Here is a 25276-nt window from a genome sequence, read left to right on the forward strand (position 1 = left end):
GCCGTGTCCCAGGTCTGCCCTGAGCACTGGGGTCTCACCCTTTGCCCCTCAGCTCCTATGGGCTGGAGCATGGTCTGATGGGCTCTTCCCAGGGCTGAAGCCACTCAGACACAGTGACACACAGTCAGTCCTGGCTCACCGTCCCAGTGCTTGCACAGCCTCATGGCTGGGAGCATCGTGGAGCAAGCCAGCTGGCTCCAAGCCGCTCCATCCCCACAGTGCCACCAGGAGCTTGGCTATAGCCATGCCATGGCACTGTTGTAGTGTGGACAGGCTCTGAGCTGAAGCCAGGACAGCAGATGACCGTGATGAGCAGGCAGGGGAGCACAAGACCATGGCATCAGTCACAGCATGGCAGCTGCCTAAATGGGAATATCCATCTGCCCCAGCACAAGCCATCTCTGGTTCCCGAGGCAGGGTATCTGGTGCTGCTGCCAGCCTCCCGCCTGGGCTCTGCCCGGCCTCCTGGAATAGAAATGTGGAAGATGCTCTGACAATCCCACAGTTGCCAGATCTCGTGCAGAGGTGCACGGTGCCAGGTTTGGACTGACACGGCAACATAGCTTCACACACAAGGACATGCTGGTTGCCTTGTCCTCACCGGTGGTGAGACAGAATCATTAACCATGTTCTTCATCAGCAGGCATGTAAATCCTCATCCAGAGGACAGTGTGCAGGCAGCCCCCGCGGAGCTGTCCTTGCTGCCAGGAGGATGGTCATGACATGACAAGGAGCACGCGGTCCAAGTGCAGCCCCAGCTGTGCCTTCCCATGCTCAGAGTGGTGGGAAAAGGCCTCTCACCCATGAGCCAACCTCACCTTGGTCTGCAAAGGCCACCTGCAAGGCTGGCTGAGGAAGGTGCGGGCGGGAGGATGTGCCTCCAGGGGAACCCGTTAAGATGCTTTTCGAAATCTAGGGTGTTTGGTGTGTGACTGGAAGCCTAAAGGGATCATTTTTCATGGCTGTCCTGTTAAATGTCCACTGAGGACAGGGGCTAGAAAAGACACAGCGTTGACATTAGATGAGGGCAAATTCCAGGCAGTCCCTCTGGGACCCTCTCCTCCTGCTCCTGTGACATGACTCCAGATCTCCACTGGTGTAAATCAGAGCAGAATTTGACCAATCCTGTCTAAAGAAGATTTTTTCCTTGACAGGTTTCATTACATGAAGAATTTAATGGGTTAAATCACTAAAATGCCCAATCTCATCACAGTGCTGTGAAGCTGACCCACTGTCTTCATCCCCTGGTAGGGGAGAGAGACAGTCCCTGTTGTCTGACACTTGTTTCATTTTGGAGCCTACAAAACCTCTCTGTTGGGGAAAACACCTGCTCTGCTACAGTGGAGACAAAAGTTGCATAGTTACCTTGCAGCATCTTTCTCCTTGTGAGGCAGAAATCTCCCAAACTTCTCTCCTCTGGGGCATTTCCAAAGTCTGGTGGAAGGGAATTCCCCCTCCTGCCTGCTCCCACCCAACTTCTCTCATGTCTATTTTTATTGCCACCCTGTGAGTTAACCCTTGGCAGCTCTTTTGCCAAACCGGTTACATTTAAAAAGCCAAACTGATCTGTCTGGGGAAGAGAGTCTGTCTGAGAGCAGAGAGGAGCAAACCTCAAGCCACAGAGCTGTTTTTGGAGTGGCTGATCTTTGCATGGGGCAGCAGCCCAGGGGCAGCTGGAGGAGAGGGAAATACCCGCCGTGAACAGAGCTTCCTGCGGTATTTACAGGCTGCGTGACCCTTCTGGGATGCAAGAGAGATCGTTAGAACAAAGTACACTGTGACATCTGCAGAACTGTGCCTTTGATGAGTCTCTTTGATGAGTCTTCTAATGCAATGTTCATTTTCCAACCTCCAGGAAACAGAGGAAGAGTACGAAAGTCACTCATCTGCAGATTTCAAGGCCACAGATTTGCTAGGGTACTTCTGCCAGCTGTGAGGAGTTATGAGGGAATTTCTCAGACAAAGGTTCTGCTGGTGATGTACACACACACGTGGTCACCAGCAAACCCCCTGTTTTTCCACTTTCAAAACGTAGGCCTTGCCTTTGAGATAAAGCCCTAGGAGGGGTCATAAGACTTATTTCCCTCTCAAAACAGGGATCTTTAATGACATACATCACAGGACCTCCTGCAATGTTATATGAAATACAGTATGAGTGTTTCCAACTGAGATTTAACTTTACTGAATCACATGGGCATATTTTAATGATCTCATTTTGCACCAGCCCATGGGATAAATGCTTATTCCTGGATATTACCAGTAAGACATTTGCAGGCCAAAAGCAGAGACAACGTGTATATTGTTTGGGAGGCAGAAAAGAGGTGAAATTTATGACGGGGAACTGGGAAAAGATAATAATTCATTTGCCTTAGTGCTGGGATCCCAAAAGGAGAAGTAGTAAAACCTACCACCAGATGTCATCTTGAAGCTAACTAATAGCTTCCAAACCAGCAGGGACAAGGGATACCGGGGGAATAGCGAGATGAGCCGAGAAGGCACTGGGGTTTCTTTAACGGGGCACAAGGCCGCAGGGATCCCTGCACCCTGGCACAATGAACGACAACGGAGATGTTTCAGAGTTGGCTTTGTAAAGTCTTTTCAACTTGCTTAGATAAATCGCAGCAAAAGGTAACGCATTGAATTTACCTTTAAATAATAAATTCTAAAAAGTTAGTCTTGCTGAAAAGCCCCATTCTGGAGCTGAGTTCTGCTTGAGTGTCAGAGCACAGAAGACACTGATGGATCTGTGTAGTTACATCTGCTTCATCACTGTTTAAAATATGATGGATATGATAATAATTTTTTAATGGCTTAATTACAAAAGCTTTGCTGCACCCTATGTTTGAGCTGTCATTAGAATAGATGTTTGCATATGGTTGATATTTAGCATTTGGGAGTGTGGGAAAACTTTCCATGAAGGAAATCCAGAAGGAAAATGAAGAAAACAGGACAATTTTTTTCCCCACACAAAATACTTATAATCTGTTACCTGTGCGGAAATTATTACATTTTTTGTAGTTAAATATACAGAGAAAGTTTCACTGTAGACTTGGGTGAAATTCTGAGACTAAATCAAATCAATAAATTCAGAGTAGAGATGTTAATCCCACTGTAAGGATAAATCTCTGTTCAGTACTATTTGTAGAGTTGGTGTTCATGTTCCAACATGAAGCTCCTTCAAGCACATTTTGGATTGAGCTGAAAAGATTAGATGTAAACTTAATGACAAAGGATCATGAGGAAACATATTACTAATATGGTATGGGAAGGTTGAGCGACGTACTCTTGTCTGAGACCCCTTTTAGTCACAACTCCGCCAGTTTTAACTGTTTGGGATTTGGTTATTCTAGCCAAGAGTCTACAGCAAATGAACTTTGTTATTTTGTAGAGTTTCAGTAAAAATAGCTCAGCCTTTGCCAAAGATGAGGTCAGGGAAAAAATCAGTCCCTTGCCAATGTAAAACAAAACCAAAACCCCCTCACAATCATTTAATGAGATGTTCTAGTCCTGCCGTGCTTTGGAAGGGATACTTGAAGTTTGGCAGTGTGTCCTAGCAGGAAGAAAGGTATCTTTTTCTATACCTGTTACAGGCTGCCTACATGTGGATAAGTTATAATTTGAAAAATAAGTTTGTATGAGAAAATCGGAGACTTATTACGGCTTGGCAGCCAAAACCTCAGAATATTTGAGCTGCATTAAGACAGCTACAGACAGGGACTCGAGGGGCTGAGCAGGATGTTCTGTGCAGCGAGGAACTCTGCTGTGAGTGACACCACGGCTGGGGTGCAGGCAGCTGGAAAAAAAGGGAAGAGTTCGAGTACAATGCTGAAGCTGCAAGACCTGGAGGGAGGAAGAGACCAGAACAAGGGATGAATCCTGTGGGAAACATAGTAGAGGGACAGGTAATTAGAGTCAATAACAGCAGGGATGCCGCCACAGAGCCCAATTATGGTCACTTTAAAGCCGGGTGTTGCCCCAGCCGCGTGTAAATGGATGCCCGGGTGGAGGGGTGAGGGCTGGTGCCGGAACCGGCTGCGGTGCTGGTCAGGTTTTAGGGCGAAGGGCCGGCGGAACCTGCAGCACGAAGGCCCGAGGTGGGCGGTGAGGCCCCGCGGGCCGCCAGGGAGCCCCCCTCGGAGAGGACGGGGGGTTACTGCGCTTCCCGGACCGACAGCCGGTTGCCAGCCCCCGCCTCAGCGCCGCCGCCCGCGGTGCGGGACCGCAGGGGGCTCCGCCGCCGCCACGGCACCCGCACGGGCCCGGTGGGGTGCCCGTCCCGCTGACAGCGTCACGCCCACCGCTGCCTATAAACATACGGGGACTGGCTCTTCCGCCCGTCCGTCACGACGCGCCCACACTTCTACTGGCTAACTCTCTTATTTATAACCCGCCCTCAAAGGCTGACCAGTGAAAGCGAGGCGCCCCTAGCAACGCCCCTCTCTCTTTCCTGCCACTGGCTCCCGCTCTTCTCTCGGGAGTTGTTGTCGCTCGTATGGTTGGTCAATCTTCCTGCCTCTCAAGTGGCTTATGACCAATTAGAAAGGGGCACTCACGCGGACTACCTGCGAGACCCTCTGCCCGGGTTCCCTTCCTCCATTGGCCGAGCGCCACCGTCCATCCAGCTTCGTCCGGCGCCGATTGGCTGCTAAGGAGGGGCGGCACCCGACCGGCGCTGTGGGCGGCTCGGCGGCGGAGCTCGCTCCAGGGGGGAGGCGGACGCGTGAGGAGGAGGAGGAGGCGGGGGCGGCAGCCGAGGGAGGAGGAGGAGGAGGAGGAGCCGCGGTGATCACGGCCCCGGGTCCCGCAGCTGGGCTCCCTCCTCACATGGGGCCCCCTCGCTTGCCGCCGCGGCGGGACAGACCCTCGCCGGGTTGCTGAGGGGCCGGGGGTTGGCTGCGGGTGGGGTATGCGGCCATGAGAGCCCGCGCCGCCCGCAGGCCCCGCTGGCGCCGCCGCTCAGGTAACGGCCGGCGGGGGGGGGGCACGTTTCTCTGGGGCAGTCAGTGAGGGGAAGGTCCCGGCGCGGGGGGGGGGCACCCCCCGAAGGCGGTGAGGGAGGAGAGGACAGGGAGGCGCTCCGGGAAGCGGCACCCGTTTAGCGGAGGGGAAAGGGCAGCCGGCGGGGTCCTGCCGCCCCCTCCCGCCCCCGGCGGCGCGGTGAGGCGAGCGGTGCGTTTCGGTGAGCGGGTGGGTGAAGGGGCTGCGGTCGCCCCGAGGGCGAGGCGTGAGGGGGAGCGGGTGCTGCAGGACGCCTGAGCGCTGCGGGGAAAGCCGGCTACGGAAACCCGTGCCCTGATCCGGGGGCAAGGGTCTGCCTGAACGCGGCTAGGAGCTTTGCCCAGCCACATGAGGATTGCTTTCGAAATGGTCACTTTGCCAAGAAGTGTGAAAGCTTGGGTCGGGTTTTACTATTTTAAGTGCTACCCTGTAAGAATACGTGAATCATGTTTTAATGACAGGCTCGACTGTTCAGGTGTATGTGCATATATGTTTGTATTATGGCCTTCAGATGAAAGGTGCTGTATGAATGCAGATGATCTCTCTTAATGTTGCATTCCTTTCAGGGCGGGAACTATATTTGCTTTAAGTATGGGGGATTTCCCACTTGGGTATTCTCATAGGTGGTGCCTTGATAGTTGAAAGCTAAAATTTCAGTAGTACTGAACTGAATTTTATTTAAGTTTATACCTTTCTGTTTGTCCCCCTAGAAAAGACCTATAGCTAATATTTAGGATAATTTATGAGAAGCCTTTATGCTTCAGCTGAAACTTTTTTTTTTTTGGTGGAGATCAGAGTTCTAGCATATTTTATTGTCTGTAAAATCAACAGACTTACAGTTCTATGAACTTAATTAGGCAGTGGAATTTACAACCTAAGATAAGAATTTTTTTTAATGAGAAACTCTGATATACCCAGTGGACTAACCATAAACCTTTCCATTTAGTCATCATCTTTTGGAAATTATTATTGCATACCATATCCTGATAGGCCAATAAAAATGTCATTTTCTGACTCCTGCAGAAGTATGCTGTGCAGCTGTAGACATGGCTATGTGATTTCATTGTCTGTTTTGGTTTGTCTTCATGTAAAACTTGCATGCAAAACATGAGTAGCTTGAACTGAAGGCAGAGGGATGTGTTTCCTGTACCTGGTGGCAAGTGTGTGCTCTCCTATGTTTTTTGCTTGGAATTTGTTTTGTGCTGTTTCATTAGGATGAACAGCTGGCAGTGGTCGTGGAGCAGGAGATAGGGATGGAGCAAACCTTGCTTCAGTGCTTAATTTTTTTGTGACCATGGAAGGAGAAAGTTGGTCCAAATGAGGTGTTCTGGTGTTACAGGCCTGCTGTAGCCTCCAAAGCTATACACTTGCTTTTGCTGTTGTCATTCTTTATGCAAATGACTTCACAAATTCATGAAAGAAATGCAGGGTTAAAGGAGGGGATTGTTGCTTCTGTGTCTGCTGCAGAAAAGAATGAAGCTTGTGATTCACTTGCATCATGGATTCCCTTTCTGTATTCTTCTGTAGCCGAGAACCATGCGTTTGCACAATGGCAAAGCTTTTTATTGTATCCTTGCAGTGTGGTATCCTGCAGCCTGGCACAAAAATAAGTGCTCTTCTAGGCAAGATCAGAAAAGGTCAATGTTCATATTTTTTTTAAGCCCTTTTCCTCCTTATTAGATCCCCAACGTATTAATTTGAATTTTTGTATTTATCAGTAAGTACATCTAATAATTGACAACAAATCACACTGGCTCTGTCTGTTGTCAAGTCCTCTTTCTGACTTAGATAGTAAGCTTTTTTGCATGTGGTCCTGTCTCTTTTCCTTAAGTTGAACACATTTCTGGTAGTCGCTAAGCCACTTTTTGATATGATTGTCCCACTGGTTGCACTGGAGAACTGTAATAGCTCTTGTACCCAGGAGTGGAGTTAGTTGAGATAACTTTGCTTTTGAAGGCTGACTTTGTGTGCTCCAGGTCTGTGGCTCACAAACTGTGAGATGTGTTTCTCCGCGGTACTCAGAGTGCTTCAGATTGTTGGGTAAATACCATCGGATTCCAATGTCTCCAATACCTTAACAACAACAGATGTGGGAAGCCCTGTTCTCACTTCAAAAATTTGTAAATAAATTAGTCAAGACTGTGTTACTGTTTCATTTGTGCAGCAGGTACCTGAAGTAAACATGGTGCTGGGTGTTTCACTGAACATGAAACCAGTAACATGGATGGGTGTTTCAGCTGTGTTTTAAGGGTAGATTACAGAATGTGTGTTAAATATTTGTGGAGATGATACTTTTAGCTGGAAAATAGAAACATTGACTGCCTTGTTTGATGATACATAAATGTAAATTGTGTCCAGGAGAGGTCAGTCAGGTATGAAATTCAGCCTGCTTACTTTATATTCATGCCTCTTTCAAGCATTCTTGTTCTCTTTTCTTGCCTTTTCTGTGCTGGATTGTCTCTCTGGCTGCATCACAACCACAGAAAGTTGCTTCCTGTCTCCTGTGAAACCCCCCCAGTGCTAATAGAGCTGTCAGCCCTCAGTCATAAACCTGGCAGAGAGGCTGAGGGGGAAATTTCTTGATTACTAAGATGTTACAATACCTGTGGCATTGGAAGGCTTTGATTTCCTTTGTTTTTCTCAAGAAAAACTGCTGACACCTGGAAGGCATGAGCTGCTTCTCAGTGTCTCTACTGAGCTCTGTTTTGTTAGGCAAACATAATATATTAAAATCATCCATTTGAAGCAGCAGCTGTGCATTGTACATGATCTACTTGAGTGATTATTTAACTCTAACGATGCTCTGTAACTAGGCTAGAGACTGTCTGCACTGTGGATTGGAGTGACTAAAACCAGACTAGGAGAGGAATGGATTTTTGCAGGGTCCTTCTGTAGAGGTTTAGGTTTGTATTATAATTGGACCCTAGAAACTGTTGGCATTTATACTATGGGCATAAGCATCAATATGTGCCAGAATTTATGCCTCTGCTTGATGCAGATATTTTTAAACCTACAACCTTGGCCCTGAATCCTGAGCTCTGCTCTAAGTTAATGGCTAGTCTCTCTTACTGGTTTCAAACTTGGCTACAGAAACAAAATAAATGAGCTGTTTGTTTCAGTTCAGCCTCTTGTGGAGGTTTGTTTGCAGTATAAAACCACGATGCAGTTTAGCAGACTTCCAGTGGTGTAGCAGGGCTAATGCAGGTCTCTTCTGAGGAATGTCAACCCTAGTTGTGGGAAGCTTATGCTATGACAGTACTGGCTAGAGCTAGGAATTATCCCCTACAGGGGAGATGAAATTAAAGCAAAATATTACCTAAATGAAAATAGAAAATGTTGGGATTTTCACATTTGAGTGCAGTGTCGTAACTAAGACTATAAACTGGACCCTAAGACTTAGCCTGTAAAAGTAGTCAAAAAGACTTCAGCTTCAGGATGAGTTAGGCCAAACATAGTGCAAGCTCTGGTACTTGTAGCTACCTTGTCTGTAAATATTTGATACTATCTTTTTCCCAAAGACAAGAAGCTATGTTATGGACAAACCAAGGAGCTTTCCTCTGTTAGGAAAGTGGATGACAGGAGTTAAGAACAAAATTGTGGAATGTGTGGTTCTCTTTACCTGTTTAGTTTGATTTCTTGTGTTTCATTTCCAAACATCTTTTTCTTGTTTTTCTTTTTCTTTTCCAGGCTAATGACCTCAAAGTCAATTCAGTCCTTGGAAGATTTTGTTCTTTACATTCCTTTGAAGCTTTTCTGAAATTTGCACATTACAACAGTGAATTCTACCCCCCCAAATTATTATTTTGTTGATTGATACTTGTCAGCATAATTCCTTCATGTTTTTGTAGTGCTAGGTTTTGAAGCTACATCAGACTACGAGCTTAATAGTTAACTCTTGGCAAATGACTTATGTCAAAGCTTTGGCATCTTGTTCTTCAGAAAACCTTTTCAAATTAATAACATGCATCTACCAGATTTATTGCTTTCCAGGCTGAATGCCTAGCGACAGTCTTCTGTGTCTAAAAATGGTTGTTGTTGTTAAGGCCATCTTTTAAGAAATTGTGAGTTTGACATTTCAGTGCAAATATGCACATATTTATAAAGATACTGCGGACAGAAAACATCTTAGTAATGAATTGAAATGGTTTTTAGAAGGATCTTGTTTTATACCCTAAGGCGTTAAAGGGATGCTGCTAAAGTTGGGAAGCCTTACACATTTTTATGTCTATGAAGTATGAAATGTTAAGTACTGGCTAATATATGTGACCTGTTAGTTTTACATTCATGTGTGGGGTATAACTTGATGTGCTATTGTGTGATTTCCATCTTTAAATATTTGCGGGCTTAGGCATTGGTTTTGAAAGCCAAATAAGTGCTGATAGTATTTGTGTTTTATAGTAACTTCTACAATTAAAATATCAGTGCATTCGTGCAGTGGAGAAACTGATCTTAATATAGTATTAACATGGATTATTTTTCATTCTTCAAGGTTTTTTTAAACCAATAAATTAAAATGTGGTAGGGTATGAAATATTCTGAAATTGTGCTTTTCAGTAATGTAATAAATGGATGAGTAGGGCAGGTATGCATTTGGGGAGGTGTATTTCTAAATTATTTTTGTCTTGGCAGAGTGGGGTGCATTTTTCTTGAATAAGTGTGTCAGAAAAATTGGTCTGAAAGCTGAGGATTTATTGGGAAATGTTTTTTAGAGTGTTTAGTGTCTTTTTTAAACTGGCTGTTGAGCACAGCTTAAGAGTTTTTAAGCTGAACTTTAATATGAAGAAAACCACCCAACAGCCTTTTAGTTGGTTGCAGGATTTGCTGGATAGTCTTGGATTCTGTTCAGTGCACTTTAATTAACCATACAAGGTAGTAAATTAAAGTACCTCAGACTGACTTGACAGTCAATTAAACCTTGGTTGATTTCATTGAGAATGTGATCATTAGCGTAATTGGCCAAAATGACAGGAGGCCCACTTGGAACTGTGCCCACTTGAAATTTTCCTCTAATTCTGTGTATGCAATCCTGGGCAGAATACTAGACAAATGGAGCTCTATCCTAATAATTTTGAAGGATTTCGTGGAGCTGTCTGGAAAGAAGGCAAACCCTAGCAGACAAAAATGAAGGAATGGGTTACTTGGGAATCCAGATGGCAAAACCTTTTGGGGTTTATGTTGTGTGAAGTACTTTGAATCTCTTCTTTCGTTGTGGGATTTGTATAGAGTTTTGCAAAGTTCACCATGTGATTTCAATCAAAAGGATGTGTATGTGTGAGGGAGTTTTTTGTGTGTGTGTGTTAAATAGATCGAGAGACAATGCTGAGAGCTGATCTTTCCTTAATGGTATCTGGATACTTAAGATAGAGTTAGGCTTTTCCTCCTGTTGAAGATGGCTTACCGAACTTGGTGTCTTCCTCTAGTTAAGACAACAGCAATCTTCCTTATTTTGTTTTTGCATATGTCTTGCTTTGCCTGGAAACTTAAATTTATAGTCCTGCTTTACAAGTTGCTGTAGTTTGCTGGCTGCGGTGTGGATGTGGTGTTTAACGAGATTTAGCAGGGGTGTCTACAATATCCAGGGTCCGCTTCATGTGGCATTGCTGTGATACTGGAGTGTCAGAGGGTGCATTTCTGGGGCAAATACTTGTTCCTTTCCTTTGGAAAGCAACTAGTGCATGTGAGTACTACTCTGATGCAAGTGAGTACTAAAAAATTGTTTCTTCAATTACAGCAGGGTTTTCTGTTCAGTCTCCAAAGATACTTGCCTCTCATGTTCCAGAGAAATAATTAACACCATGGTTTCTTGTCTATCCTCCTTTCATAGGCAGTTCTTTCTTCATCTTCTTGAAAAGTAACCAAATGATAGTTTGTCCCTTTCAGATCAAAAGGAATTATTTAAGCGTGCCTTGGAAATTCCTGGGCATCTTCTCTATAGCTGAGGAGGTTCTCTGGGCTATTTTTCTCAGCTGGAGAGATATAACAGGATTTATCTTCCCATGGTGCTTCTGTACCATTTCCAGACCCTCAAGCCTCATGGGGCAAGAATATGAGGTCAGAAATTGGATCCTGATCTTCTGTGTGGCAGTCGGCCACACTATAACATTAGACTATGTAGTACTATCATCTGGAGAGTGCAGTAAGTGCATGCGTGTGGGAGTCAGCATATAAAATTCTGTAGGAATACCACAACATGGGATTTCATAAAGATTAAATTTTCTTAATCAGGCCCTGGTAAGACTCTCTCTTATACCCACTGACTCTCGCTTAGAGAGGTAAGTGTTAAGATGTTTGAAATAAACACCCTTGAAAATATGGAGGTGTTTTTGTTTTGTTTTTGAGAGGACAACCTCAATTCCACAGAGTTCAACAGAGTTTACTTCTGAAGGCAGGGAAGGACTATGTGCTTTTCTGATGTGTTGGCACAGAGCATCTCTGAAAGATACACTGCATACAAAACATGGGTATAGCAGCACTGCTATGTATTCAGAGGACAGCTGGTGTGCCTGTTTTTGAGATGCTCTTCAAATTTAGTGTATTGTTCAGGTTCTGTACATCTGTGTAAACAGAAGTATAATTGCCTGGCCTGCTCCCTGCTTTGTGATTATTTTGTCCACCATTTTTTTTCCCTTAATTTTATTGTTTCCTTCCCCTCCTTCCAGTTTTTTATTCACTCTCAAGGGGTGGTGGGGCAGGAGGAGGCAGGGAGAGAAATCTATCCTCTTTGTGACTGCTCACTTTGTTCAGGTTTTGTAGAGGCTCACCAAATTGCTGTAAATGAACAGTTAAGTGTGGAAAAGATGAATAACCTCCTGAGTCTAAAGTTTAAAGAAAAAAAAAAAAAGTAGGCCACCTGTCAGGTCTGCCAGTCCAAGCTGAATTTGATGGGCTCCAGAGTCATCCCAATTACTTCATCATCCTCTTAAAAAGAAAAAAATTCCCTTACTGTTGGTTTTTCCTTTTTTCCTTTTTTTTTTTTCCTTTTCTCTGACTTGGCAAATGTAGCTTGTTTCCTGTGTTTTCAGTTGAACTGAAATTAATATAGCTTCAAAAAGTGTGTTTGTGGGTAGAATTGTTCTGGCAGTTTCTTATAAGAATACTTTGTTTTTGCAGCAGGATTGTTGATGTTTTTATAAATTTGGAAGCTAGTTCTTTAGTTGGTATAAACTTGTGTTCTTACCAGTTAAGGAATTGGTCTTGAAACGTTCATAGGTGGAAGCTTTAGCAACAAAGGTTTTGGTGTTCCAGCTACTGTTATTGACAGCTAATAATTTTCCTTACGTCAGCTGAAAGTTGATCTGTTTTTTTATAGTTAGAGATCCTTTGTTCAGTCCCTAATGTGAAATGGTTTCTTGCAATAGCAGTAGATTGGTCACCAACTGCTACTGAAGTAGAATAGACGTTACATTTTGTGGGTTTCCTCCTGCTTACTTGCTTGTTTTAGCAACCAGAACTTAAGTAAAAAAGAAAGGGGTGGTGGGGAAGGAATGAAGGTTGTTTGTTACCAGTTAAATTTTGAGTTCCAAACCTATTAATCTCATAATAGCCAGAGCATAGGGTGTTTCCATGAATCTAAAGGAAAAGTTAATTAGATTGTCTGTCCTTACTGATGATGCTGTGTGGTTGGTTGTGTTGTGGTTGGGTTTTTTTTCTTTGTTTTTTCATGCCCCTGCTTGGATACCTTCAGCTTTTTTTCTTATTCCCTTAAATGGGTGTAAGCTGTGTTGGAGTCCTGTCAAACTTATTAGATATGTTTACAATAATGGTAATCTCAATTTCTTGTATTTTAGGATCCAACAAGAGTAGAGAAGACAGCAAATTACCTAAGATGTGAGAAGTCCTCCCTTAGCAAAATAAAACCTTGTTTTCAAAATGGACCGAAGTAAGCGGAATTCAATAGCAGGATTTCCACCACGCTTGGAGCGCGCTGAAGACTTTGATGGTGGCACTGGAGGAGAAGGGACTGCATCCCAGATAGGAAGAGTTTGTACCTCTTCATACAGAGCCCTGATAAGTGCCTTTTCCAGACTTACTCGTCTTGATGACTTCACATGTGAGAAAATTGGCTCTGGTTTCTTCTCTGAGGTGTTCAAGGTGTGTGTTTAGTTCTTTCCTCTCTTGTGTTGATTGCTTCATGTTTGGTGCTGTGAATGTAGGAGAGTATCAGCAGAAGTACTTTTCACTGAAGTCCACTGTTCCTGTATTTGCTTTACTCAGGATGAGTGAGTGATGAAGAACTTGCAGGTCTCGGATATTTCCTCTGTCACTGTTTTTTACCACTTGTAATTTATTTGTGGAGTTGCAGAGGCTGTTTGGGTGAAACAGTAAAAGCTAAAAAAAATTGGTTTATCTTTTGGTCTCTGCCATGTATTTTTGCATTCCTGTAGCGTATTAAACACCAATGGCTATTGGTTTTCTCATATGTAAGTGTGAATGTCTTTAATTTAGCTAGTTTATTAGTTTTGTGGGATTGTACTCTTTCCTTTGATAGTCTTTGCCTCCCAACACTGGATGCGTGTGTTAGATCTATGCACGGTTACTGAATTTGAAACCACAAAATTTATTTCACTGAAGTTACAATACGATTAACTGCTCTTCTGTTTCCTTTGCTGCTTGCTATGCCATGCCTCTGACTCAAATAATCAGAGATTGGTTTGAAGTAAATAGTCTGAATGAGAAAATCTGATGTTGTCGGTGACTTGCTACTATGAATCTGGGAAGTGGGTAAGATCTTTGTAAAGCAATTTGTGAAACGATACAGGCAATCCCAGTTTTAGTGCTGGTGGTATTTCTGCTGTTGTGACTGTTCTGGTAAGGTTTATCATGGAGTAATATGACATTGAGTTGACTTCCAGGCTTTCGGGCATTGCAAAAATATTTTGTTTCCTTGTCCTAGTTCCTGACTTTAAATGAAGTTACCCTCCAAATTACTTCCATTTCAGTGAAATGCCAGAAAACTTTTATCTCACAGTATATTATGTCCATTCCATGACACTTCATGTGGACTTTTCATTAAGAAGTTAAACCCAAAACCCTCTTACCCAGTTTTATCGCTTTGAATAAATATGTGAATTAGAAAATGAAAATTATTTTAATGTTGTTTTAATACCCAGAGGCATTCCAAACTTGATATATACCTTTCCTCTTGTGTAAAAGCAAGTCACTCCACAGAAGTTTTTCTGTTTAGCTAGGTATATAAAATTTAATTTTCACTAACACAAGTTTTTAATTCTTTCAAATGGGCAGACATGAAGAATTTTATTTGGGGTGTGTAGGAGACTTGGGACAGGTCAGCTCTTTATAAAGCCAGCTTGTGTACCAATTGAAAACAAGGTGTGTGAGGGTTTTTTGTTTTGTTTGGTTGGGGTTTTTTCTTATTTTCCTGTTTGGAAAACTTTCTGTAATGCGTTTTGTAGCAACTGTCTTTGTATCTAGACATTTTTTAATGTGAGATGAACTGATTTTTAAAGTTCTGTGTGCCACTGGAACTCATCTATACAGCTTTTATGGCGAAGCTTCTGTGAAGGATACCAATAGACTTGGGTCATCTCTGAGTAACTGGGGAATAACAGACCTTGGTTTGTTTGTGTGAATTTCAGAATTCGTGTTTCGGAGTAGTTTTGTCTTAGGTTTATCTCAGTATTGCTGATTAGACATTGTGTCTTTTCCTATTCTGTAACTTCAGGATTTAGCCCTCTTTTAATACTTGGATTTTCCAGTGCTTCGGTTATGAATTTATCCTATAGTGGTATTGCCAATCATATTTATGTTGGGACTTCAAAAAGTTTTGCAGTCAAATAGCAGCATACTTTGTGAACAGACGTACTAGGTGAAATAGCTGTAATATTATACCATGCATTGGTGGGGAACATCATGGAGAAGCGCCCTGAGGCAAGGTGCTTGCATATCCAGCAGGAAGGTATGCTATTATTGATCATTAGGAAACAAAAGTAGGTGGGGGAAAAAAGTGGCTAAAAAAAAAAAAAAATTCCAGCGTTCATAGTTGTTGATTTATTAAGAATATCTTATTTTAAGAGAGCACTTGGTTTAGTCAGGTAGTGGCATACAGAGGTAAACAGCTGTTTGAGAATTTATGTTGATTGAGAGAAATGCCTGATATCCAATTTGCCTTCCTGTGCATAAATAAGCCTGCTAACTCTTTGAAAGCCCTCCCCTGCCATTCCCCCTTTTGGTAAGCTAAACTAGATATCACGTGGTGTCAGTTTGCAATCAGTGGCATTACTCTAAGAGGGTGATGGCAGTAGTCTGAGTATCTAGTGTCTGTTTTCCCAGAAACAACCACAGACCTCCTGCAAGGAGACAATGAGTGATAAAACCTTCTCTTTCACATCAGTTTCAAACAAGGTCTTGCTTCAGTTTTGGCACAAAGGGGTGAGAATGCATTACGACCTTATCTTAGATACAGTTCCATACTCATTTAAGCAGGTTTCTGTTCTGCTAGTTTATCAGCCTGACCACCTCTGTCATTAATCCTACTGTGCTGATGATCAGATTTCATGCAAGAGCCTTGATGTGCTTCCAGGAAGGAGAGCCTCATGGTTTGACACAGTTAAAGTTCAGGCCTATCTGCAGGCTCACAGCTAAATGATTGAACTCGAGAAAAATCCAGGATAGTTCTAGACTTACTGTATCTTTACAAGAGCAATGAAGCCTTCCCTTTAAATGAGCAAAGGTGTCTCAAAAAACCCCATGTCACCAGAGCTTTTTCAATTATGGATTTGTCTATTGTATTGTGAGTATCATACATTGGGTTCACTCAAGTGATTTAGCAAAGAACGCTTGGACTGTTTTGAGAGCTTAGGATTTTTGTTTAGCTATGTAGCTGACAATTGTTTTCAGTGATTTCTTCCCCTCCATCCTTTTCTGTGGAAACTCCTTTTTAAATATAGTCTATCGCAGTGGACAGAAGTTGTGTTCTCTTAACTTGGGAATAGGAGTACGTTACAGCTTAGATGTGTATATTAATGGTCATATGTGCTATGAATGATCTTTTATAATTTCTATTGCACCTTTATTAATAAATTAAAGTTTGTGGTTTATTCAGCATAAAGTATTAAATTAGCATTTTGATTTGGCTAGCCATCACTAACACTTCAAATTCATGTTCACCTGAATACTAAGTATTATAGAAACTAGTTTAGAAAAACTGAACTTTGTCAAACTTCTTAGCAATCTAGTTTGAAGGAGCTGCCTGACTAGTATGTGTTCCAATTTTCAACAGCAAGCTGAGCACACTGAGGCTTACTTTTAAGATTCAGCTAGGCAAAGTTTATGTAAGTGAGCAATGCCCAGCCATGATCCCAAACCTTTAAATTCCTAGTTGGGAAGACTGACAGAGCTGTAAGTAATTGTGGGGTAGATAAGCATCACACTGAACCTGAATAGTGTATTAGGAAATAGATACTATTCGTTATAAAATGTGTGCGTGTGTGTTGGAACTGCAGTCAGACTAAAATCCAGGATCATCTTCTATTCGAATATACCTTCAGGTTCAAAGCCAGTACTAAATATTCAAGTTGCTGTAAAATTCCTTCAGGAGTTCTTGTTGGCTCTACATTCTGTAGCTGAACTTTTGAGACAGGCTGGAAATACTTCAGCATTTGGCTGAATGTTAAAAGTGGACTTTTTGCAGTTTATTATTCATGTATACATGAAAACAGGGATCATTGGTCCAATACAGAATTGTGCAGATTCAGTGTCCAGTGTATCTGCATGTTGGGAAGGTTGTTGTAAGGTGCATCAAAGCCATATGAAAAACAAGATATGACGACTCTTAGTGCTGATATGACATGAATACCCTTGAGAAGCAAATGCTGGAAATAGTGCCATTCTGTGATGTATGGACTGCGTAGCCTATGAAACTAGCATTATCCAGGTGCAAGGCCAAGTCTGAATACGAAGAGAGAGCACCGAACTTCTGGCTGACTTAACAAGAGGGATAGTGAGTACAAATGGGTCAGTATCCTCAGGATATTCATGCTGTATGTTCTTATGCTGTAAGGCCTCCTATCTGAATACCTGGGAACAATGGTCCTCAATTCATCTATTAGTTGTTAGGCTTTATTTTGTATGGTCAACTTCATGTTCTCTGAGTTTCAAAAGTGCTGACTGATCAGGGAAGGTACGCCTGTCTAAATACATACTGTGTACCTGAGGCTAGGATTCTGTTTCTCATATTTATTTAATGTCATCAGGATGCCTTAAAGATAAGCAGCATCCAGCTGTCTAATGTGAAAGGAGAAACAGGGCTGATGTGGAGTTGTGCTTAGGGGTAGTGTGAAGAACACTTATATATAATTCTTTTTTTTCAAATACCTGTAATGTACTTAGGATAAAACTGGTAGTTCTGTTCCTTCTAATGTACACTATCTAGTATCATTTATGTTTTGTATCATTTATGATACTGTGTCTCTCGGGCACGTTGTCATACTGATGGACTTGATCTCTGGAACATCTGACTGTGGTAGATCTGAGAGATACTACTGATCTGTCTTTCCCAAAGTGACTCATTGAGAGCTTTTTTTTTTTTGTGCTTTATGACTTTATTACTGTTCTGCTTGATTAACATCTCTCTCTGTAATTTTGCAGGCCTTGAGTCCAGTGCAGAAATGTTTGATGTCACTTTCTTCTTTTGACCTTTGACCTAGGTTTGACCTAGGCTAACTAGAATAAACAGTGCAGAGTAAGAACTGTACAATAAAGTGAGGGACTAACTCATATGACTTCAGACATAAAAGTTATAAGAATAGACAGGTCACTTGACCAAAATAAAAAAAAAAGTATCTGTCTTGGTTGGCATGAATATCTATTTTCATATTATACTTTTCCCATTATGTCTTGTGGTTAAACTATATGTTTAAAAATAAAGGCATTATGGACTTCTCAAACAGTTAAGCCTTGGAAGAGTTATTAGGTCATCTACACACACACACTGCCACATAATCAGAGGTCATTATATTTTACCAGTAATGGTATTTTGTCTACAGCATCTATTGACACCACATACAACACGGGTATACCTCCCCCCTCGTTTTTTTAACTCAGTTCTGAACTGAAGACCTCAAAGAGAGGATCATGCGTTCCAGTGCTCAGTGTGTAATCTCCCTTTTGTAAATTTGTACCTGACTTGAAGCCTCTGCACCTGATTGCCCACCCAGTTGTTCTTTGTATTGTTTTGGCTGGGCCAGCATCTTTTTAGTACTTCTTTCCTTCCCATAAAACTTGATGCACATATATCCAGTTAGGTTTTGACAATTTTGGGGGTTTTAAGTAGTCCCAATTTCTGTCTCTTTTCTGTCCCACCCCTAGTTCTTGCAATATAGGTTTAAGTCTTTCCAACAACTTCTCCAACATCTTTCATTTTTTAAAGTGGACAACCTAAGTCAGAATGCCCTAGTTTTGTTCTTAAGTGACATGTAAAAACTATCCTTTTGCTCTGTGTCACACTCTTTTATAATGCACACCACTTGCTGTTATTGTAATACATTAGTACCTTACGTATAATGGGTGTGGATCTCCTGTAGCCTTCAATCCTTGTTTGTAGTGAAGTTTTTCATGTGGGTATGTTAAGTTTTGCTCAGATGGACCTCAGATATGAAGTGGCCTTCACTACTTAGTGAAATAATGTGAACAGGGTAATGCTACAAATTTGGAAGTTGCCACTCAGAAAAAATTTTAAACTTCTATCAGTGAGCTGGAAGTGAATGCAGTAACAGGAGGCCTAGCTCAGTTCCTTTGGAAGCTCAGTAAAAGGCTTCCCTATCTTACGCTGCTTTGTCACGTACAACTGTATCTTGAGCTATCATTAGCCAGTCTTTAATCTTAGTTGTAATGGGTTGTGGCATGAAGTCAGATGTCCTACAGTAGTCTGTGTGTTCATCTATGTATATTGCTGTTGTAAAACATTTATAAAATCAGCTTAATAAATCTTATCACCTAATTTTAAAATTAATGTAAAGCTAGGAAAGGATGTTATTAGAACTATTACAGTGTCCTTAGCTGAGCCAGACTTAAATATATGTGATCTGTTCTTGGCAGCTATTTTCAGTATGTCCTTTAAACTTCCATTATAGAAGATTATAGAACCTCCTTTGGTGTATCCAGGCCATATTTTATTATTCTTTTTCTAAACTATCCTTTTATAGCTAGAACTTCCCAGTTTGAATTGTTTCTACAGCTGGTCCTGTCTATTTGCTTATTGACTCTACTAGCAACTCATTACTGACAGAGGGTTCAGTTTTCCTGTGGCATTTAGTGATATATCATGTCAACAGAGGCCTTCCAAGAGTAAAATGTTTGTGAATGTGTGGAAGGAGGGAAGGAGATATTTGAGTAGTTTTGTAAATGAGCATGCAGAGAAGGGAATGCCAATCCAGATTAAAAGGAGAGGATGACTGCAAAAAGGACATGGAAAAGGTGCAGAAGAAAGGGCAAGAGAACTTGAATTCAAGGCAAGGGAGCAGCTGCTTGGTTTTCAGCCCATGTTCAGCAAAATCCCACTGGAGAAGGTGTTGGAAACCGGTGGCTCGGAGTTTGCAGACAGCACTTTCCAGAATTGGAATCTTTATTAACTTGTTTTTTGACAGATAAGCAGGCACTGTGATATTTGAAGTGTCAGTGTGTTTTAAGTCTAAATGTGAGTCTGTGCATTTCTGCCAGTCTTTGCAGGATGGCCAAGAATAGAACTGGTATGGAGCTCCCTCCTGCAGGACAAGGCCCCAGCACACTCCTAGGACTCTACAAGCAAGTTCTTACTGTCTCATCTGTGTGCACCTGTTTGCCACATAAGTGGGGTGTCAGTCTTCAGGGCTGTCAAACCAATACCTTCCCCCCGAATGCTTTTAAGGAGGAAGAGGTTAAATGCCAGCATAAATCAGGGAAATTCTGGGCATTCCAGCTGGAGACAAACTTTTCATAATCTTAATGTAACCTTTTGATGATTATTTCAAAACTCAACATAAACACTGACAACAGGAGAAAGTTTGTTTCTTGTTAATACCAAACTAAGAGATGAATTTGGCTCTTAGTACAACTCTGGCTTTTACTTCTGAACAGTTTCATTGCTTTGTCACCAGACTTTAGGCCAACATTACATTCTTCAAGGTGACATTAATATCTCCATAAAATCTCTTAATTGGCCAGAATGCTTGTGTGGTTTTTATGTAGAGGAAGATAGGAAGACTAATTGTGTGTAGGTGTGTTTCTTCATGGTAGCTGTTGTATGTGAGGTTTAGTGTTGCTGGAACCATAGCTTGGTTAACAGAGTGTGTGTAAACTTGTATCGTGTCCCCAGACTTACAATGCAGTAACAAGAGTTGCTTGTCATTAGTAGCGTACTGGAGATAATCGCACTTATTTTTTTTCCTGGAAACTAATTCTTGCCCAGTAGGCATGATTGCTTTCTGCAAGTTTTGCTTACATCAAGCTTTGGCACTTTTATTACTGTTTAGTCCTTCCCACCACACTGTACATCTTTATGTGTTTTTCTTTGCTTTATAGATTTGTGGAGTCAAAAGCATAGGGTTGGAAAAGACTTCATGTCATCTCACTCTTCATCCTTTTGTCCCAGGGCAAAAGCAGCTTTATCTGTCGTTCTTCGTGGACACCTCCTTAATCTGTTCTTTAAAGCTGATAGTAGAGACTACTGCAATGGAAGATACTAACTCACAGGTATCTCTGAAGAATCTATTTTATTGAGAGCAAGAGAGGAGTGGTTGCATCATAAGCCACACTGGACTGAAAACCCTCCAGCAGTAGATTAGGCTACTCTGACTTCCTGTGAAGATGATGTGCATGATCAACCCCTTCATCTGGTTGAGCTGGGAGGGCAGAAGCTCTTGGCAGAGGGATGGTAAAAAGCTACTGAGGAAGCGAGAAAGCATCTGGAAGATTTGATTTCCATCACCTATATATGCTTTCCTCATACCTGCTCTATTTAGAATGATTGTTGTTTAGCTTCAGGAACAAAATAGTAACACCGTCGATTTAGAGATTTGAAGTACAAACAAAAATATCTTTCTGCATAACCCAGAAGGAAGTATTTCTGGTATTCAAGTTAAAAATATTCTGAAGGCAATGCTGAAGTAGAAGTCAGCTGATAATGTGAAATTTCACAGGAAACCTCAAATCTATCTCATGCTTTTTCTTTGTCCTTACTGCTTCAGTTTCAAAGTTCTCTCAATTTCTAATGTGTTGTTTTGAACATTTTGTGTAAGGTTTGCACTAGGAAGAAATCCTCTTTGATTGTCTCTGGAATTAGCAGCTGATCAGGGGCCTGAATGTAGGTGTTCTTCAAAAACTTTGTAAAACATTGGAGGTGAGATCACACAGTATCCTTGATATTTGTGGGACTATTTGATAGACTTAAAAGATATTATATTTTAGTTACCCTATGAAGTATTTGTAGGCAACTGTCTAGTTGTGTGTATTAAATACTTTTTAAACCTTAGATATTTAGCTTTTCTAAAGCTGGAGAATTGTAACACTTGGAGTCAACACATGGAGAAAAACAAACAATAAGTATTGGTTTAATAACTAGAGAAGTGATTCAGTGAATTACTTCAGTCTTAACATGTTTGGTGTATAAAAAAGGATGTCATTACAGTGTGTAAACAGTCTTACAATGGGAAAACAGTTGTTTGAAGGTAGTCTTCAGTGTAGTGAAAAAAAGGCATAATAAGGCCCAATGGCTAGAAGCTGTAATAAGAATTGTGCTTATTATTAAAAATTAAATAGCTGTGGGAACAGTGTCACCAACCAGAAATTGTCTTTTCTCTCCTGTTGGTTCATTGGTGATATTTGTAGCCATCCTGGTTTTTTTTTTAGAACATTCTTAAGCTTGGCAAGGTGTTGAGAAACTTAGAGCTGCCAACAGTTTAAGGCCACCAGTTTTGGAAACTCATGTTCTAGACAATTAGATTTTTTTTTTAACTGAAGTGTTTGGGTGTTTTTCTCCTTGAGATTGGTGTTGCTGCATCAGGCAAAACCAGATACTTCAGGCTCTGCTTATGACATAAAGTGGCAAAGAAATCCTTGTACATTGGAAAATGAGTAGGGAATGAGTGGATTATTCTTCACATTGGTTATGCAGATCTAATATTTGGTCATGTAGGCATGGGGAATATACCTTGTGACTGAGAAGTGACACCCATTTGATTAGTGTGTGTCTTCCGTCACCCAGGTGTGGTGCATTGTTTCTCTTCTAAATTTCTTCTTTCATTCTGTTGCAGTGGGATAGAGCCATTGCCGTTGTCACTGCCCTTCCTCTGTGATGTGATGCCTGTTAGACAGCAAATCATCTTGTCCACACATGCCTCTTGGCCTGACTTCTTATTTCAATGGAGTTCAATTTTAAGCTGACAATCTTTACATTTTGAAACTCTTTCACCTTGTTCAAGATGACGGAAGCAAGTTATTTGAGGCTTAAGGTCTCTTTCTACTCTGATACATGTCAGGAGTAGGAAGAAGCACCATTCTGGGACTTTTTTGGTCAAAATAGTCTTGTAAGTTTGATTTGTCTCACACTGATGTGTGAAGTATTGGCCTTTTGGAACACTTCTACCGACTGCTAAGATGATTTGTATGGTAACCACTAAAGCAGACAGTTGTCTTCCTCTTGCTAATGATTTTTTGGTTATTGAGGTGCCAAGTTACTGTCATCCTAGTCCTTGTCACTTAGTTAGCCAATGCTTTTATAGGGCATAGGCTGTGGGGAGACGTAGTAATAAACAGGCCTTGTTCCAACAGATCATTAATATAGAAATTAAAAACCTCATCCGCATTATTATTCTTTATGGATTGTACAACGGGGGCAAAATACTAATTTCATCCCCACTTGTGTGAGTATCAATAAAAATCAGAATTACCTTTCTGACTTGCAGGACACTCTTACATTTAGCAGAATTGTGAATGCTTTGAAATACAAAGTAGAATGGAGGGCTAGTTCACATTTGTTATCTGAAATAAGTCCTGATTTTTATTTATTTGTTTTCTGTCTAGAAGTCTTAAGATATGCACATTATAATCACCTTATAACATCAGCTGAAGAAACACTGGGAGTGATTCAAAAGCTGTCACCCGGTAGCAGATCTAATGAAAGCCTTGCCTTTTGCAGGGGTGTTGAAAAATTTTAAGAAAACTTTCAAAGTCATATTTTTGTAGTACTTCTTCCTACAGTCCTACTTGGCATCACTACAAGTAAAGTCTAAAACGATATTGAGTGAAGCAAATTAAAAAACGGAGGAAAGAGTTTTGCTTACATTACATTTCACTTTCTCTGGTTTGGTCAGCCAGCTTCTCTGCTGAAGAAAAAAATCTTTGGAAAATATGACAGAACTATAATTATACCCTGAAAGTGAATGGTTTGTTTCTTTAGTAAAAAGCCAGGACAAAAATCTCTGTAACAAACTTGATGATACAAGAATACTCTGTCAAAAAAATGAATGTAAATTAACATACTTATCACCTGTTTGGAAACATGGCCTCTTGTTGAGCAGCTGATATGTTGAATGTCCAAGGTAAGTCTTTGTTGTCCTCACAACTAGAGAGAATGCTCACAAATTCTGTCAACAGTAAGAAAGGCACTCTGATACTGTAACAAGTGGGACCTTGCAATTAGAGATAACCCCCTGGTTGGATTTTGTGTTTAGTACAGTGACTTCTGTAGTTCAGAGTGCTTTGGGCCTTTGATTTTCTTCAGGAAGAAAAGTTGTGCCAATCTGAGTATCATTGTGCAGTTTCCCAGGGGCAAGGCAGGTGGCAAGACTCCCTTGGCACAGAAATGTTTGTGTGCTTTTTGTCTTGTTTTCCATAATAATTTCTGAAGCACGGTTAAATGATCTGTTTAGTTTTCTGTTCTGGATGGAGATGTGCTGGGTTGGCAGCCCTGGGATTTTCTGCGTTTTGCCAGCTGGCAAACATGCACATTTGTGTAAGCTCATTCATAGCTGATACTGAGAGACAGGTGCTGATTTACTGTTCTTCAAATAACTGTGCTGGCATATGTCCAGTATTAACATGACTGTGCCTAGAGAACAAGAGTGCATCACTTAAGATCATTGTGACACACCTCTCTGAACACTTATTTACCAGTTTTGGAAGGGGGGTAAAGTTAAATATATTTTAGTCATGGATTTCACTGCCTGTGTCTGGAGAATGTGTGTGTGATGGTAATACACATGCATGTGTTACTAATATGAAATCTAAAAATGAGGAGTGCAAATTATTATCGATGGCAGTAACAGAAAAGAAATGATGTTTACAGTCTCGGACCCATAGGGAATGCTTCCTCATAGCCTCTTAATAGCCATTGGTAATGATTAGAGAAAGGAACTCGGAAACCTGTATGATACGGCTTCTGTGCTGCTCCAGTTGTTGGGAATTCTGTATGTGAGTCATCCAAAACATCCTGTTCCCAGTAGCTACTGAGGCCATATCCAAATTACAGGGACTCCCTTCTGTCCGTGTGAGCCTCCTGTGCCTGGAGCTGCCACGGCTGCTGGCCCGATCTCACTGTGCTTGTCGCAGCCTGTGAGTGTGTCGGGGTGGCTGCGTGGCCCTTCGCGTGGGGCAGCAGCCGCCGGCACTGCTCGGCATTGGTCGGGCCTTGTGTTTGATGGTCTTGTTGGATTAGGGGTTGAGGAGAGGACAGAGCTATGAAACATCCGCTGGAGTAATCGATACTGAGACAGCATTGCTTTGTTAACTAATCCGTAGCTGACAATATGTCTAACACTGAGTCACTAATACTGTTTCTAACTTTCACATCAGCTGCCTGCCTGCAACTAAGTCCTGCAAATCCAATTCCTGTGCTTCCTATCCTTTACTCTCAATGATGAGACACAGAAGAAATTGCATGGTATATTTAATTAGCTACTTTTTTGTGAGAACGTAATTCTCAAGAAGAGCAGTTCCACGGAGGCTTAAATAAGAAACTACTTAGATCTTTTGGTTTTGGCTATAGCCTAAAAGTTATTAAATGTAGCAATTTATAAAAACTTAAGTATCCTTAAGTAAGCAAAATGTAGCTCCTTCATACTCACTGCTCTCTTCTTATTTGTGGTTGTGGTCAAGTCCTAGTGCTTTAACTGTGATTATAGTAGCAATAGCTGTAGGCCAGTGGGTTCTGTTCTGAAATGTAAGACTGACTTCCTTACTCATGCACAGTAACATTTATTTGGAAGATTTATAAAGGAAATGTAAGGAAATTATTTCTGCCCAAAATAAAACTTTCTCTCAAGGTTCCCATACAGATTTTGAAAAC

General features: G+C 41.6%; 1 protein-coding gene across 2 annotated transcripts in view; it reads left to right on the plus strand.

The window, feature by feature from the left end:
- Window positions 1–4502: 4502 nt before the first annotated feature.
- The window catches only part of TESK2 (testis associated actin remodelling kinase 2), an 82733-nt gene continuing 61959 nt past the window's right edge, over window positions 4503–25276 (plus strand). Inside the window, exons 1-2 of one of the 2 annotated variants that reach the window (XM_074876178.1) lie at window positions 4503–4960; window positions 12786–13089. In XM_074876178.1, the coding sequence (XP_074732279.1) occupies window positions 12868–13089 (222 nt within the window). In that variant the 5' untranslated portion in view covers window positions 4503–4960; window positions 12786–12867. The remainder of the gene's footprint in view (window positions 4961–12785; window positions 13090–25276) is intronic. The other variant, XM_074876177.1, reaches the window with a different exon arrangement.

Source organism: Strix uralensis, chromosome 8, assembly GCF_047716275.1.
Source record: "Strix uralensis isolate ZFMK-TIS-50842 chromosome 8, bStrUra1, whole genome shotgun sequence".
Taxonomy (NCBI): domain Eukaryota; kingdom Metazoa; phylum Chordata; class Aves; order Strigiformes; family Strigidae; genus Strix; species Strix uralensis.